General features: G+C 43.4%; 2 protein-coding genes across 12 annotated transcripts in view; one reads left to right on the top strand and one right to left on the bottom strand.

Moving 5' to 3' along the window:
* The window catches only part of MTHFD2 (methylenetetrahydrofolate dehydrogenase (NADP+ dependent) 2, methenyltetrahydrofolate cyclohydrolase), an 86,855-nt gene extending 75,630 nt beyond the window's left edge, over nucleotides 1–11,225 (top strand). For all 9 annotated transcript variants that reach the window (XM_070511937.1, XM_070511938.1, XM_070511940.1 and 6 more), the window contains 7 exons: nucleotides 4,757–4,941; nucleotides 6,068–6,190; nucleotides 6,580–6,732; nucleotides 7,142–7,249; nucleotides 8,404–8,496; nucleotides 8,869–8,994; nucleotides 10,019–11,225. In XM_070511937.1, coding sequence (XP_070368038.1) covers nucleotides 4,757–4,941; nucleotides 6,068–6,190; nucleotides 6,580–6,732; nucleotides 7,142–7,249; nucleotides 8,404–8,496; nucleotides 8,869–8,994; nucleotides 10,019–10,182 — 952 coding nt within the window. In that variant the 3' untranslated portion in view covers nucleotides 10,183–11,225. The remainder of the gene's footprint in view (nucleotides 1–4,756; nucleotides 4,942–6,067; nucleotides 6,191–6,579; nucleotides 6,733–7,141; nucleotides 7,250–8,403; nucleotides 8,497–8,868; nucleotides 8,995–10,018) is intronic.
* Nucleotides 11,226–11,878: 653 nt separating this feature from the next.
* SLC4A5 (solute carrier family 4 member 5) overlaps nucleotides 11,879–15,197 on the bottom strand; it is a 116,119-nt gene continuing 112,800 nt past the window's right edge. For all 3 annotated transcript variants that reach the window (XM_044772693.2, XM_044772692.2, XM_070511932.1), the window contains one exon: nucleotides 11,879–13,782. The gene's annotated coding sequence lies outside the window, so the exon portion shown is untranslated. The remainder of the gene's footprint in view (nucleotides 13,783–15,197) is intronic.

Raw genomic sequence — 15,197 nt, 5'->3', positions numbered from 1 at the left:
CAAGGGAATCGAAGGCGGGGGCCGCCCAGGTTTGGAGGGCGCCTAGGGACATCCTTCCTGAGCATCTCCGTCCGAACAGTTGTGGCCAACGGGAGAAGTGCGGTGGGGCGACGTGGCAGCCGAGCGCGGCCGCAGCCTGTGACCTGGGCGTTCGCTAGGCGGGGTGGGCTGGTACTGGGAGCCCCCCTTTCGGAGGGACCCGGTCTCCCGCAAGGTTGGGGCGTCGCCCTGTCTCGGGGCCAGTCCGCCGGCGGGACGGGGCCCACCATGCGGAGCGAAGGCGCAGGCGGGCTTTGGGGCGCCCCGATTTACGTGGGAGCATATGGAGGTCACCGACCAAAGCTTGCCGGCCTCCCTGGGCAGTGATGCCGAGAGCCGTCCTGGGGAAGGCGGAGGAGACGCTTTGGCGAGCGCGGCAAGGGTTCTGAATGAGCAGCCTTCCGTGAGCCGTCCTTTCCGGGAACCCTAGCGGCGGAGGGGGTTGGTGCAGTCTGATGAAATCCCGGAGCCCGCTTGCTCGCCCGGTACCCGCACTGCCCTCCTCCCGCAGGTGGGTGTGGCTTGTGCCGCTCTTCTAGCTGCCCCTTTCCATCCAGAGAGAATAAATGTGCTATGGTCACCAGGGTTTTGACTGCAGCCCACTCCGAGCTGGTCAGTACCAGGCTGAGTCAACTGAGGTAATAGGTACCCGGAAGGAGCAGAATGTAAGCTGTTTCCGTTTCCATAGGGAGGTAATAGGTATTTCCTGATCTTTCTGGACCTCAAATTCCCATTCTTAAGCTTAGGTTGAAGAGTCTTTGCGGGGGCGGGGGAGGCGTGATTTCTCCTTATGCACCTCTTTTTCGTTTCTCTTTAGAGCCTTTGCAATGCCAGATACCTAAGACTTGTGAAGCAGCCCCCTCTTATCCAGGCACTGTTCTAGGCTGTGCGGATTCATAGATGATGAAAACTGTGCTTTCCTTAGTGGAACTTACGGACCTGTCAGAACCTCACAGAACACCTGTAATTTCCACTCTGTAAAAATGCTTTAGAGACATTGCCACGGCGCTGGTGGAGCACCGAATGCGGATTAATGCATTCTTGAAAGAAGACTTGAGAGGGGACGCTCAAGGCTTTCTTGGTCTGACCCATCACTCTGTACTGTCTGTTCTCCTCTCTCTTCCCCCTTCCTGAGTTCTGACCACGTGTGCCTGTGGCTTTTATGATTGAAAAGAGATGTGTGAGGATCCTCTAATTCATTACCTAAAGAACTGGACCAGCTTGCTCACTCTCCAGTAACAAATGCCCTCCTTTCACTTGCCTTTCTGAGAACAAGTGGGCTTGTGCCTCTCTGAAGGCAATACTACATTTGGTATTTTTGGTTCCCTTGTATTGCTTTGATCACTGCTGCCTGGTAAATGTGAAATGATAGTATCTTTTTAAAAATATGAGTTTGCATGTATTCCTGTTTTGGGGGAGGGGAGTTGGTGTGCAGGTCTCAGGAACATAAACTCATGGTTAGAGAGACAGTACTGTAGTCTAGGAGACGGTGGGGTATAGGGAAAAATGGACTTCAGAGGCAGAGGGTTGCATTGGAATCTTGTTTCTCCTGTCCTCAGTTTCCCCTTATGTGTAGCAGGGTTATTATAGTAGCCAGCCCCAGGTAACTGAGAGGAATGTATGTAAAACTCTTAGCAAAATACCTAGTGTTTAATAGGTGTTAGTTTCATCCTCCTTTGTGTCTTTCTTCTTTCATTACTGGTTCCATGAATTAGTAGATAACAGAACTCTTTCCAAATAACTTGACCGTGAATTGTAAAATGCATCTGATATTAATTTTTCATGGACAATTACAGTACTGTAAGCTGTTGAGTTAGGAAGAAAGTGAAGTTGCTGTTGACTTGGATTTTTAGCTTTGAATTTTATTTGAACAATCCACTTGACTTCCTTCTATTTTGTTGATTCACGATCTTAATGGAAATGTTTCTAAACACCTGTGAAAGCGTTTAATTCCTAAATGTTAGCTAATAAGTTTGGGATTCCCTGTGGTACTGAACTGGGTCTCCATTTCTGTTTATTTTGGGGTAGCAGTTACTTTATCTGCCCTTTGGCAAACGAGGTGATGGGAAATTGAGTAATGACTCCTTCATAGGACTGTGTTTCACATTTTACAGTTGTGGCAGACAGAGGAGGGCTAAAACACAGTTACATTATGAAAGATATCATTGCATTGTGGCTTTGTTTTGGTTCTTGTTACTCTTTGACAGTTTTTTTTTTTTTTTTAAGCAAATTGGCATAACATCCAGAACTTGACTTTGTGACTTGGAACACTGGGTTCTCGCAGAGCCCTGTGTCCTTAACTTGAGTATGTCGTTCTTAGCCCAAGTGTGTGGCTGCCATTTTCTCTTATTGCTTTCAAAAGAAACTTTTTTTTTTTCCTTTTTCTCCCCAAAGCCCCCCAGTACATAGTTGTATATTCTTCGTTGTGGGTCCTTCTAGTTGTGGTATGTGGGATGCTGCCTCAGCGTGGTTAGATGAGCAGTGCCATGTCCACGCCCAGGACTTGAACCAACGAAACACTGGGCCGCCTGCAGCAGAGCACGTGAACTTAACCACTCGGCCACGGGGCCAGCTCCCAGCAAAAGAAACTTTTTAATGAAGTGTAATCTGAGTTCTCCTCACTGAATATTTATATCTTATGAGTGTATAAATAGATAAATATATTTATTATATATTAAGGATATATATTTATGTGTGTGTATAAATCTAACCAACAAAAGAGAGTAAGAAATTAATTTTTATTGAATATATATGCCTGGCATTTTATATATGTTATTTCATTCAATGTAAATGACTGACGTAAGCCGTTTGTAAGTAGTCTTTCGCTCTCTAGTGTTCCAGGGTTAGGAATGCATTTCTGGGCCGGAGCGAGTATTCCTGGTACTAACATAGATCCAGAATGTTACTGGGGTATTTGTATCAGCAAAGCCCTTTTAATGAAGTCCCTTTCAATTCTAATTCTGAAATGGATTTGTAAATATTAACAAGATTTCAATTCCTTAATATACCATGGGTATATATGAAATGCTATCATATATTTTGTGCTATGCTAGTAACATTACATACAATCAGGGTGAAAGTATTTGGTCTGCTATAAAGTTACAATATCTTCCTAATACCTCCCAAGATGCAAATACAGATTAATATAAAGTTTAGATATAAAATTACCGCATTATATCTAAGACATTGAGATCTGGTTTAAAGTAGGTATTAACCCCAATGCAAATGACAAGGAGGCATTGATGCTTGAAGTCTGTTAAAGCCTTAAAATTCCATTTTAATTAAGAGTGGTCTTGAGAATTAATAACATCTGACCATATCTGACCAGTACCTTGACGTTGTCCCTGAGAATTGAATATGTGCTATAAGGAGAAATTGTTTCAGTATTTCAGACAATTGTATGTGTCGTTGGTCTTGAGTTTGGAGCGTTCTTCACGATCCTGGGGACAGAAACCTAAAGGGAAAGACTTGTTTTCAGGGGGATCTCTTTGTTTAAGGAAGAGGTACTTATCCTACCGTAAGTAATGGGAACTGTATTGTAAGGACATGTGTGGAAATAAGAAAACCAGGAATCTTCCACACTGGAGTCCAGAAGGAGCTGTGTAACCAGTTCTTATCGGGAGGAGACAGCCTTTCAGAGATGTGAACATGGGTTAGGAACTGGAGGTTCTTCTAGATCCTGAGTTTTCTCATTGGCCCACCCCCAGCAGCAGTTTTCTCATCGCTTGCTCTGTCTACCATGAACGTGACTGCTATTCTCTCTGTCTCAGCTTTTTTCTGTCTTCTGCTCCTCCCATAACGGGTCCTCTGTGGTTCTCGTGTGTGAATGTGGTTTGAAGAGAAGCTCTTATTGGTCTAGTTAACTACCACTGTTGATGTTGCACTAAGCTGTTGCACCAACTGGACTGCCTGGAAATCGTTGTCCTTGGCGTCCGATCCTCACTCGTGGTCTGTCAGCTGTGGGTGGGCCGGGGGGTCCCAGGGTAGAGCACTGCCACCTGTGAGATGGAACCTCCTCTGTCCCCCTCCCCACCCTTATTCTTACTGGGAAAGTCTTCCCCAGAAGGGGGTATAGGGAGCAGTAGGCATCTTGAGGTTTGACCTGTTAAACCAGTTCTTTATTGTTTTAGCTGTATAACATAATTCATATATTTTAAAGCATCATAAAAGTTAAAAGTCAGTGACTAACTGGGAAATGATTTGAAATATATGACTGGACGCTAACAACACGGGCAAAAGACAAACTACTCATGGCGTGTAAGCATATAGGAAAAACTAACCTCATGGTGGCGAGGGGTCAAACAAAACAATGCAAATTAAAACAATGAAAACCTTTTTCTGGTTTTTTTTTTTGGCCTGTCAACGATCAGGAGGCAGGATGGTGTAGCATTAAGAGCCTAGAATCTGGATTCAGACAGAGCTGGACGTGAGACCCGGCTTCGCTAAGTACTAGCTGTCAGTTACTTCAACATTCTGAGCTTCACATAAGTGATAGCAACTATCTCCATCAACCTTATCCCCCTAAAGGTGGAGCTGGACACACACTTACCACCCTGAACCTGTCCTGCAGATTCCCGTTGTCCCTAAGATCAGGCAACGTGTATTTTAATCTGAACTTGAAGTTTTGGGTATTTAATGACACTTTTTTGCAGTCTGGTCTTTACTTTTTACAAAAATTTAAGCTATTTGGTTTTACAGCTCTTGTTGTCTTCTGCAGAAATGAAGCTGTTGTCATTTCTGGGAGGAAGCTTGCCCAGCAGATCAAGCAGGAAGTGCGGCAGGAGGTCGAAGAGTGGGTGGCATCGGGCAACAAACGGCCACACCTCAGCGTGGTTCTGATTGGCGAGAATCCTGCAAGTCACTCCTATGTCCTCAACAAAACCAGGGCAGCAGCAGACGTGGGTATGTGTCACCCTCAGATCCCGACTGCCGTGGCATTGAGGCTTCGCCGAGGCAAACCCCATTGTAATTCATTATTCCTTTTTCTGCTTAGAAAACCCAAGCAGAGGAGGCTAGTGGGATTGGACTGTATGTAAAATTTTGTCAGAAAGAAATTGGGCTGTATCTGCCAAGGAGGCCTGTAGACCAGGATAGAGGAGTATGGTTGGTATTCTGGAGGTCTTCTGCATTCTGTCCTTAGTCTTAACGTTGGACAGGTGACCTTGAGCACCAGTGAGAGTGTCCGATGGGACATGTGAGCATTTGATGGAGGAGGCCTCGGGATGTGGCCTCGAGCAGAGTCAGAGATTTGAGGGAAATGACTCAGACTTCTGGGAAATAGCTTGTGATTTCTCCACAATCCATGCCGAAGCCAGGCAAATGGTGCAGCTTAGAAGTGGCTGGAGTTTTGAATGCAGACGACGTGGGTCTGGCTGATGGGAGGTTTGTGTTCTCGGGTTCGGTACGACCTCGTGTGCTGGCAGGCTCCGGGTGGGTGGGCTCTGCTCTGCCTCTGCCCGCTCACCTGGGGTGCAGTGGTCTGAGAGCCGAGTGCCCTGCCCTTCGAAGGGCTGTGAAACCGCATGCTGGCTGGGCAGCATGACTGCACTGTGAGCCCTTGAAGGGAACACTATTCTTTATTGCTGAGGACGGAGGCCTCCTGTCCTTTTCATTGAAAAATCTTCAGAACCTCTAGAAAATAGCAAGCTATGGCTTTTCAAGACAGTGGGAGGTAGCAGTTGAGACATTGGGAGGGAGACATTGGGAGGTGCAGTGGAAAGAACATGGACTTTGGGACTGGAAAGTTGGCCCCATCGCTAGCTGGCTTGTGTTTCAGTTTCGCTGAGCCTCAGTCTCCTTGTCCGTAGGATGAAGTTGCTGAGGGCTGTGTAGAAAGTGTCAAGCTGGCATCCTCTAGTGTGTATATTTGTGAAGCTACTTTATTCTGTTCCCTGTGAACCACTCAAGCTTTTCGGCCACCACGGTGGTGTGACGGTAAAAAACCTCTGTGGAAGAAGACGGTGGCAGGCAGCATAGCATCGCTCATTAGAGGCCTCAGTATTTTTTTAACCTTGAAATTTTCTTATAGGAATCAACAGTGAGACAATTGTGAAACCAGCTTCAATTTCAGAGGAAGAACTGTTGAGTTTAATCAATAAACTAAATCATGATGATAATGTGGACGGCCTCCTTGTTCAGCTGCCTCTTCCAGGTGAGTGTGGGACTTCTGAGGAGGGGAGAGGCTTGGTTACTCTATGTACCCGGCCCCTCCTATGGATTTGACGTGAAGGGGAGGTAAATTCAAGAGAGTGAATGTTTTATTAGATATGGGACAGACCTACTGAGAATAGCAATTCCTCCTTGATTTGGTATCGAGCTCTTGATTCAAAGGAGAGTGGAGGGAGGCAGCTGCACGAGAGGCTTTGATACAGGTGTTTGGCTTTGCCTGGTGTGTGTTCCTTTTGTGCAGATGAAGAAGGAAATCACGGGGGCAAGTTGCAGAAGGGGAACGGGTTTGTGCGACAAACCAGATGAGCTGGAGTCAAGCAGAGCTCACTACGCAGCAGTGACTTAAAGCCACTGCCCGGGCTTCTTTTTCAGAGCACATTGACGAGAGGAGGATCTGCAACGCTGTTTCTCCAGACAAGGATGTCGATGGCTTCCATGTAATTAACGTAGGGCGAATGTGTCTGGACCAGTATTCCATGTTACCAGCTACCCCCTGGGGTGTGTGGGAAATAATTAAGCGAACTGGTAGGTATATCCCGTAATTGTATGCCTGTGTTAGTGTTATAAAAGTAGTACTTGCAAATGGTAAAAATTCAGGCAGTAGCAAAGAGCAGGAAGTCCTGCCCCAGGACCCCAGTCCTGCCCCTCAGAGCCTTCCCCTCTTAGCAGCTGCCTCTGACTGTTTTCACTGTTTAATACAGAAGCCTCAGTGAAGGAGACCTAAGCTTTGACAGTGGTGATAGTGCACATTCATGTAACATTCTGTAGTGGCAAGTGATAGGCCCACTTGACTGATGAGGCAGTGAGCTTGGTGACGTCCTTCATTATCACCATCAGATTCACGTCCTAGGCCATCTGCCTTTCTTTTCCTTTGGTGCCCATTCTAAAATGGTCTGGCACTGCTTTTAATGCAAATATATATATTTTTTCATAGGCATTCCAACCCTAGGGAAGAATGTGGTTGTGGCTGGAAGGTCAAAAAATGTTGGCATGCCCATTGCAATGTTGCTACACACAGATGGGGCACATGAACGCCCTGGAGGTAAGGACATCGCTTTCAGAGGAGGGTCCTCTTCTCCCTTGTGTGAGAACCTTCAGAGTCTGTCCTTGGATGTTTGGAAGTGTTAACTTTGTTACACTTTGTATTTGTTGTAACTTTGTTAACAGATATTTGGGGAGTAACCTTTGGATTATTAGGAGAAGCTGTGCTCCGTGTCTCCTGAGAGTTCATTTATATTCATTTATTATGGAACTAGTTTAGAAGTGGAGACACCTGAGAAGTAAATTTGAGTTTTGAGGATAAACATGGTTGTAGACAATTAGAAATTTTTACTTCTGGCTCTGATAGTTGGAGTAAGGAGCAGTCCTTATTCAAAGTTAGTATCCGGTTCTGTGTCATTTGGTGGAAAAAATCTTAGACTATGGCAAAAGATTGGATTGATATGACTGTAATGTGTCATTATGTCAAGTTCTGTTAATTTGAGGAAAAGTCGCACAGATCAGAGTTATCACATGGATTATCGTAATTTGACCTTACATGATTGTATCAGATATCATGGCAAAACTATATATTTCCACATATCTTTTAGCACAGTTTTTTTAATAAAACCTCAAGAAATTCTAGTGATATTTTGCTTAGAAAAGGTAAAATTCTTAAAAGGCTGTTAAATAGGATAAGGAATAAATTTGATTATATTTGACTCCAAAGGGTAGAGCTAGGACCAATGGGCAAAACTTACCAAAAAACCAGGTATTCATTTTTAAAAAGTAAATGGCTGGGCCAGCCTTGTGACGTAGTGGTTAGGTTTGGTGCACTCCCGGTCGGCAGCCCAGGTTCGCGGGTTTGGATCCCAGCACCATCCTACACCACTTGTCATCCATGCTGTGGTGGCAATGCACATGTAAAGTGGAGGAAGATTGGCACAGGTGGTTAGTTCAGGGCTAATCTTCCTCAACCATAAAAAAAAAGAAAAGAGGAAGACTGGCAACAGATGTTAGCTCAGGGCTAATCTTCCTCAAAAAAAAAAAAAGAAGAAGAAAGAAAGAAAATGGCAATTAGCTGCCCAGAAAATATGGCACATGAATTAATCAATTATTTTTTCAGAGATGTTGAATTCTTACAAAAGTTTGACTAGTTGAAACCTAAACCAATCCAGCTTTGATTCAGAAATCGAGACATCTATTTTTCACTCATAGGTGATGCCACTGTTACAATATCTCACCGATACACTCCCAAAGAGCAGCTGAAGAAACATACAATCCTTGCAGATATTGTGGTCTCCGCTGCAGGTAAGAACACCTGGGAGGGGGACAGAAGGGTGAGGGGGGAGCTCTTCTCTTAGAATTTGCCTGCCTCCCTGCCATCCCATTCATCCTTCCCTGAGGAAGGACACTGTGAGCTGCCTGCCAAAGTGAGGAGAGAGCTGTGGTTGGAATGCTGGTTTCTGGCATTCCGTCGCAGACTTGAAGGTAAACGTTGTTGCCAAAGCCTCAGGCTATTTCTGTTTACTACATGAAGGTTAAGTGGTTCCTTGGTTAACAGTTTTTATAAAACAAGCTAATTAGTCCTTCCAGGGCTCTTGCAATTGAAGTGAGATAAAAGTCTGACAGGTGGAATCTTCTGTCAGTAGTAAATTGATCATTTCCTGCCTCCACTTCCAGGCATTCCGAATCTGATCACAGCCGATATGATCAAGGAGGGAGCAACAGTCATTGACGTGGGAATAAATAGAATTCAAGATCCCATAACTGCTAAACCCAAGTTGGTTGGAGATGTGGATTTTGAAGGTAAATGGTATAATTTTTTTAAATATAAAATCAATAAATATTATCTTTAATGAACGTTTAGGACAGATCATTAACTTTTAAACTTATGTTACTCTGGTAATACCATTTAGAACGCAATCCACAAGAATTAAGAGACATCTTTAAAAAAATTACAGCCATTCTAGAATCATTTTAGGTCTTTGTATCATAAATTTATGGAGAGCAGGCATAAACTTTTTAGGGAGCTGTTTGTTTTTTTCTTCGGATTATTTCATAATTGAACAACTGAATGACTTTTAACAAGTCTGAAATTTTAATGAAGCAATTTCCCTAAACCACTGAGTCTGCTAAAAAGTGTTACCGATTTCTCATTGTCACAGTGAGAGCAGAGGACACAAACTTGGGATGTTAAAATGGTCCAGGGAAAAGCCATATTCTTGAGATTTTGGAATATGCTGTCAGTTTCTCCTTTCAGTTCTTAAGATTTATTTATCTGAATTTTATGCTGATAATCAATCCTATTTCTAGCTTTCTGTTTCTATTAAAGCAGTCAGATTTTTTCCTTTAAGATTGAGTTAAAAAAAACCTTACTTCTCACTTCCCAGAAAATTAGTTTGCTTAGTGCTTTGGGCAAATAGTACAGTTAAATAAATAGAGTAAATAAATAGAGTAAAATGAAGAAAATGTTGTAGGCAGGTATTAATTGAGGTAATGCTTATTAATATTATAGATACCCCTCCCATACAATTAACCTACGGAGATGTTTCTAAATTGATTTAATATGGAGGAAAATTTGACTGATGAATTATAGCTTATTTAGATGTATAAATAGTGATTGAACAACTCTTATGTGCATATTATTTTATTAGTATGTTCAAAAACCTTTTCTCTTGAGTAAGGTAGGTGTGATTTTTTTAATGATTTTGACACGTATGAAAGTGGTTATGTATATTATTGCTTTTTCTTTGCTTCTTCCATGATATGTTAAAATATATACGTTTCCTTTGCCATAACTAAAGTGGTTGCCTGTCCTGTTTCTACATAGAAGTCAGGAAGAAGGCCGGTTACATCACTCCAGTCCCTGGGGGTGTTGGTCCCATGACAGTGGCAATGCTCATGAAAAATACCGTTATTGCTGCCAAGAAAGTGCTGAGGCCTGAAGAGCGGGAAGTACTGAAGTCTAAGGAGCTGGGAGTGGCGACTAATTAACTGTTGTGTTGTCTGTGTCATGAACAGCACTCCAGGCCAGTTCAAGAGGCAACACAGGAATAGAAATGCAATATTTTTTATTTATTCTACTGAAATGGTTTAAAATGATGCTTTGTATTTATTGAAAGCTTAAATGGGTGGGTGTTTGCATGCATAACTCTGCGGAACCTCACCAGGGAGCACACCAGTGTCATGCTGGGTCACGTGATCTGGCCACGAGAAGCCGTTTACTGAGTGATTAACAGGGGACATCGTCACTTTGAGAATGGCCACTTCACCTTGTCAAGCCACTTCCGTTAAAATTTGCCTTTTCTAGAACTGCATTTCCCAAGTGCTATTCCCATAAGGGTTGATGCTCACTTTAGGTTCCAAACCTTCTGAGTTCAACTGGTCAGACCAAAGGAAAAATTGCCAGAGAAAATTAGGGAAAGGGTAAATGAGAAGAAATGATGGTAATTGAGTAAAAAAAAAATGTACCCTAATTTATATATGTATTGAATGATAACCAGAAGAAAAACTCCACGTTAGCAGTATCCCAAGCTGTCATCTTGCGGCGCAGGCACTGGGCCCGGCTCAGGGTGGCTCCACGTGCCGTGAGCCCTCCTTTATGTTTGTTACCGTTCACGAGGTCTCCCATTTTAGTTTTCTAGGATCGAAAGGCTTATTTGTAAATTGTTTGTGTGTAATGCCGTACTTGGCTTTTCCTGTATATTTAAACTTCGTTGTTCAATTTTTGTACTGTTGGGAGTGTCTGTATGGTTTCTTTGATGTATCTTGAAACCTATTTTTGAAAAACAAAACTTGGGTTTGATAATCCTGAGGGCAGCTTGGACACAAGTATGCAACTTACTTTTCCACCAAAGAATTGTCAGCAGCTGCCTGCTTTTCTCTGATGCATCTGTTGGCTTTCCCCTGCTAGGTTTTTGAGAGCTTGAGTTTAATACTGAATTTAATCAGACTTTCTGATTAAAGCAGTTTTTAGTTAGTTTTGTTTTGTTTTTTAAATAAAACACTTTGGACTGATGTGGAATTAGTTTCTGAAATACTGTATCTTCCTGTTACTGTCTTCGTTGTGACCTAACGTGGGTCATTTTTCTCACTGGATGTAATCTATCTGGATATTCCTAAATTTGGTAACAGCCAATCCTCTGCCTTAAACTGGTGTAAAGAGCTGTGGAGAAGCCAACCTCGTCCTTTTAGTCTTACAGCCCAACAGGCTGTGCCCAGCCAGGAGCTTACGCTGTAAGATTCATTTACCTGGTTAGCCTTGTTCTTAGTGTTTTCTAAGTTGTTCTGAGTATTTTCTAAACCATGCATTCAATTTACACATTGTTCAATTTACAAAGAACTTCTTGATGTGCTTGCCAAGTTTTCTTTTTTTCTGTCTCTGTATCTACATATACATCTATGTAATTATTTTTCAATGTGTGTTTGATGTGACGGATTGGGGGGTATTTGCCGTGCACATTTTGGGGCTGTGATAGGCCCTGTGTATCCTCCACCAGGGCTGGCTGGGCGTTCACGCAGGCAGGAGCGGCTCCTGCCCCAGGCAGCTCGAGGCAGAAAGAAAGAACAATGGGAGTGGCCCTACTCCCTCCTCCTTCCTTTGCTGGAGATGTTTCTGTAGATGGGTGGAGCTCATGTCCAGAAGCCATGCCTGCTGACTTACCTAAATTATTAAACACGGAGCAAGATGAGCAGACAGGATTAAGTTTTATTGAATTGTAGTTACAAGTGGAAAAAAGTACCGACTTACTGCACGAAGTAACCATACATCAAGCTGTGAAGCTATCGAAATTAAAATGTTCATGTATATACAAAATATATGACATATAAAGTGAAAATTACAGTGATCAATTTACAACAGCAAAAAAATTAACAGTTTTCCAGCTTGTTTGATTAATCAAGCGCATTTACTCCTGAATCCATAAAATTTCTACAGTTCAATTTGGACAAAGTGCTATTGAAAATTAGCCAAGTTTTAAAACTGAAATGTTAAGCGTAGATTGTTAGCTCTCAGGACTGGTGCAGATGAAGACACAGGATTTCTATTTAAACTCAGGAGACGGTTCTGGAGTGGTGAGCAGCTGAGAGATTCTGCTCTCAGTGGACGTGGTAGAGGCTTAGAGCCTTACCTCTTGGCAGTATCCCTCGGAAGGGAGCTCTGAGATTTAATTTAATAAACACTTATTCTACAGACCAGGCACTGCACTGGGTTCTGGGCATCACAGAGGCAGTTAACTGTCCAGTACTCAAGGTGTTAATGATCGAGTGTCGCCTGTCTTTAAAATGGAAAGGAATAAAGTAGAAGCACCTGCATTTGCTCAAGATTCAACTCCACAGTTGAGAAGGTGAATGTCAGATGCATTGTGCCTTCAGACACACAGTGGCTATTAAATAAACGCGGCTGGCGTTTGTTAATGTGGATTGAAGACAGACTGACCTTAAGTTTCGCGAGGAGAGGGTTTGCTTTATTATTAACCCTTGGGTTTGGGTTGGGTTTTAATCTACCCAACTTGCTTCCAATCATTCCTTTAAAGTACGAGTCTAATATTGCAAAGTTATAACCTTCCAAAATTTGATGTTAGCTCTGCCTAACATACAATGTTCATGTGAATGGGAGTGTGGGAATCAGGCATTGAAAACTTGCAGGAAGGACCAACCCAAATGCATAAAGAAATGTGATTCTGGGTGTGAAAAACCAGTGGTAGCCATTTAAAGGGTCATTTTGTTGATTTAACATGTGGTTTGAGATTTCACTTTAACAAGGACAATTTTATTTTAAAAACATTTATCCACTCAAACGTGTTGGTTCTCTCATTAACAGATGTTTGGAACTGGCTTTTCAATCTGGGAAAGCCCTAGTCACACTTCTGTGCTGGAGAAAGGCTTATAATGCAGATGCTTCCAGCTCTTCCTACGACACTTAGAAAAGGGAATGAGATGGAAAAGTAGGACCTTTGAAGCATTTCTTAATATGCAAAGTTGCAAAACAAATTTTCCAACCTTGGTCTATTGAAGTACGAGTATTTTAATAGTTCTTTCAAGATCGTCTAGATACTTTAACCTTTTAAAAAAAACTCAACTGATAATTTATTTTAAATAAAAATTGACTATTGCCCCTTTATCTTTAGCTACAGTTTGGGGAGGCAAATGTTTTTTCATTTCAAAAGGAATAATTTCTATGGTGGACTGCATTTAAAATAAGGTATAACATTTAGCTTTAGTTATTATAGCTACAAAGTACAGGGGAGAACGTTGCACGTAAGCACTTCTCATTGACAGACCTCCAGTTTTCTATGAAGCGGAGTGACCCCCCCCCCCCCGTTTGGTAAACAAGGAAAGAGTCTCAGAGAAGTTATTGGGCCCAGATGCTCCCAGTGCAGACTTAAACCATGCCCTCACTCTGTGCCCTGTCTGGGGGAATCTGTGTCCTAGAGGATGGTCTCGCCATCGGCTTCTCTTCCGTATCTGTCCGTGTCTGTGAAGTCACGGTCCGACTCCATCTCTATCTTCACCTGTGGCACCGTGAACACTGGGCTCTGTGGGTAGCTGAAAGCAGGTGAAGCTGGACAGGAAATTTTGAAGTGCAAGGTGATGCTGAACAAGGACAAGGAGGAAGAATGACTTATCTAGCATTTGGTATTTCTGACGCCATCCTCCAGAGAAGGGCTCTAATGCAAACAGTTCTGTCTTCGCTTTGAGCTCTTACGTCACGGGAACTAGCCTATCCTCTGCTTTGCCTTCAGCTGTAGTCATTGCTGATCTCGCCCTATTTCAACCTATTTTTCACATTACCGCCAAGTGAACTTTCTGGATCACAAGTCTGACTGCTTCCCCACTGCTCAAAGGATAGACTCCCAGCTCCTTAGCCCGGTGAAGCAGGGCCTTCTCTGCTGTGCTCCTCTTTCCCTCTGGTTTGACGGCCCATCCATCCAGCATCCTTTGCCCTGTGTGTGCAGTATTTCAGCCCTGTTCCCACTGCCTGAAATGCCCTTCCTTCTCTCTTCTCTTTGCTCTGTGTATCTGGCAGACTCCTATTTATTGTTCCCAGACTCTCCAGATGAGACAAATCCTTCCTTAGACCACCGTCCTTTCTCTAATGTGGTGCCCTTGTTCTTGGCACTCAGTGCTGTCTTTCTCTATCCCCAGGGATTAAGCATCATGCCTGGTAGACCATAGATGCTTAATCTTCGTTAACCTAGACCATGTTGAGTCTTTTTCTTCACTGGAACAGACTCCTGTTATTGAGTGGCCTCAGCTTCTGTCTGCTTTCATAGATTCAGTAAAACACCAGTGTGGTTGGGAGGTGCCGTGGCCAGTTACCAAATTCTCTGCATTTCTAACCTTGTCCCATGCTTTGTGCAATTTAATAGGTTTTTGGAAATGCCCTGTCCTGCTCCAAATTCTCTCTCCACTGACTCAAACTGGGGCAAATGGAGATTGATTTTCATTTTAAAATAACCTACACTGAATTCAATCAGGACAGACAGACTGCTTTTCTCCTAAAATATTCATACATACAGATCAGTGGCATTAAGGGCGTGGGAGCCCTGACTGGGGAGGTGGGATGAGAAGGCAGGCAGAGACGTAACTGGGACAGTGGACAGTCCTGGGCTGGAGCGGCCATCGGCCCCCTGCTTAGGGAGGCTTGTGCTGGTGCTAAGTCTCTCTTCTCATCCTGGCGATGTGATAACAGCTTTGACTTCTAACTCGGAAGATCTAGTACACGTTTCCTAAAATCTCTTGGGTGAGTTCCATCAAAGTCTGGAGTTTATCTGCCTCTAGACTTGGGACAGCCTGACCTTTTACTGTTGGGTCTCGTGCAGTGATTCCTGCCTAGTTTAGGACATGGTGTAGCAGTGGGACTGCCCTTCCATACTCCCTAGGAATAACTGAGGCAGACTTTCTTGCCTCTGAATTCCTCTTTTCCATTTTTCAGCCCCCCCTTGTTTTCAATCAAGTAGTCCAACTCTTCACAGGTGGCTCCACCAAGGAATCATTGTTGGCATGGG

Source organism: Equus asinus, chromosome 6 (genome assembly GCF_041296235.1).
Source record: "Equus asinus isolate D_3611 breed Donkey chromosome 6, EquAss-T2T_v2, whole genome shotgun sequence".
In the NCBI taxonomy this organism is placed as follows: Eukaryota; Metazoa; Chordata; class Mammalia; order Perissodactyla; family Equidae; genus Equus; species Equus asinus.
This window is presented reverse-complemented; position numbering and strand designations above follow the sequence as displayed.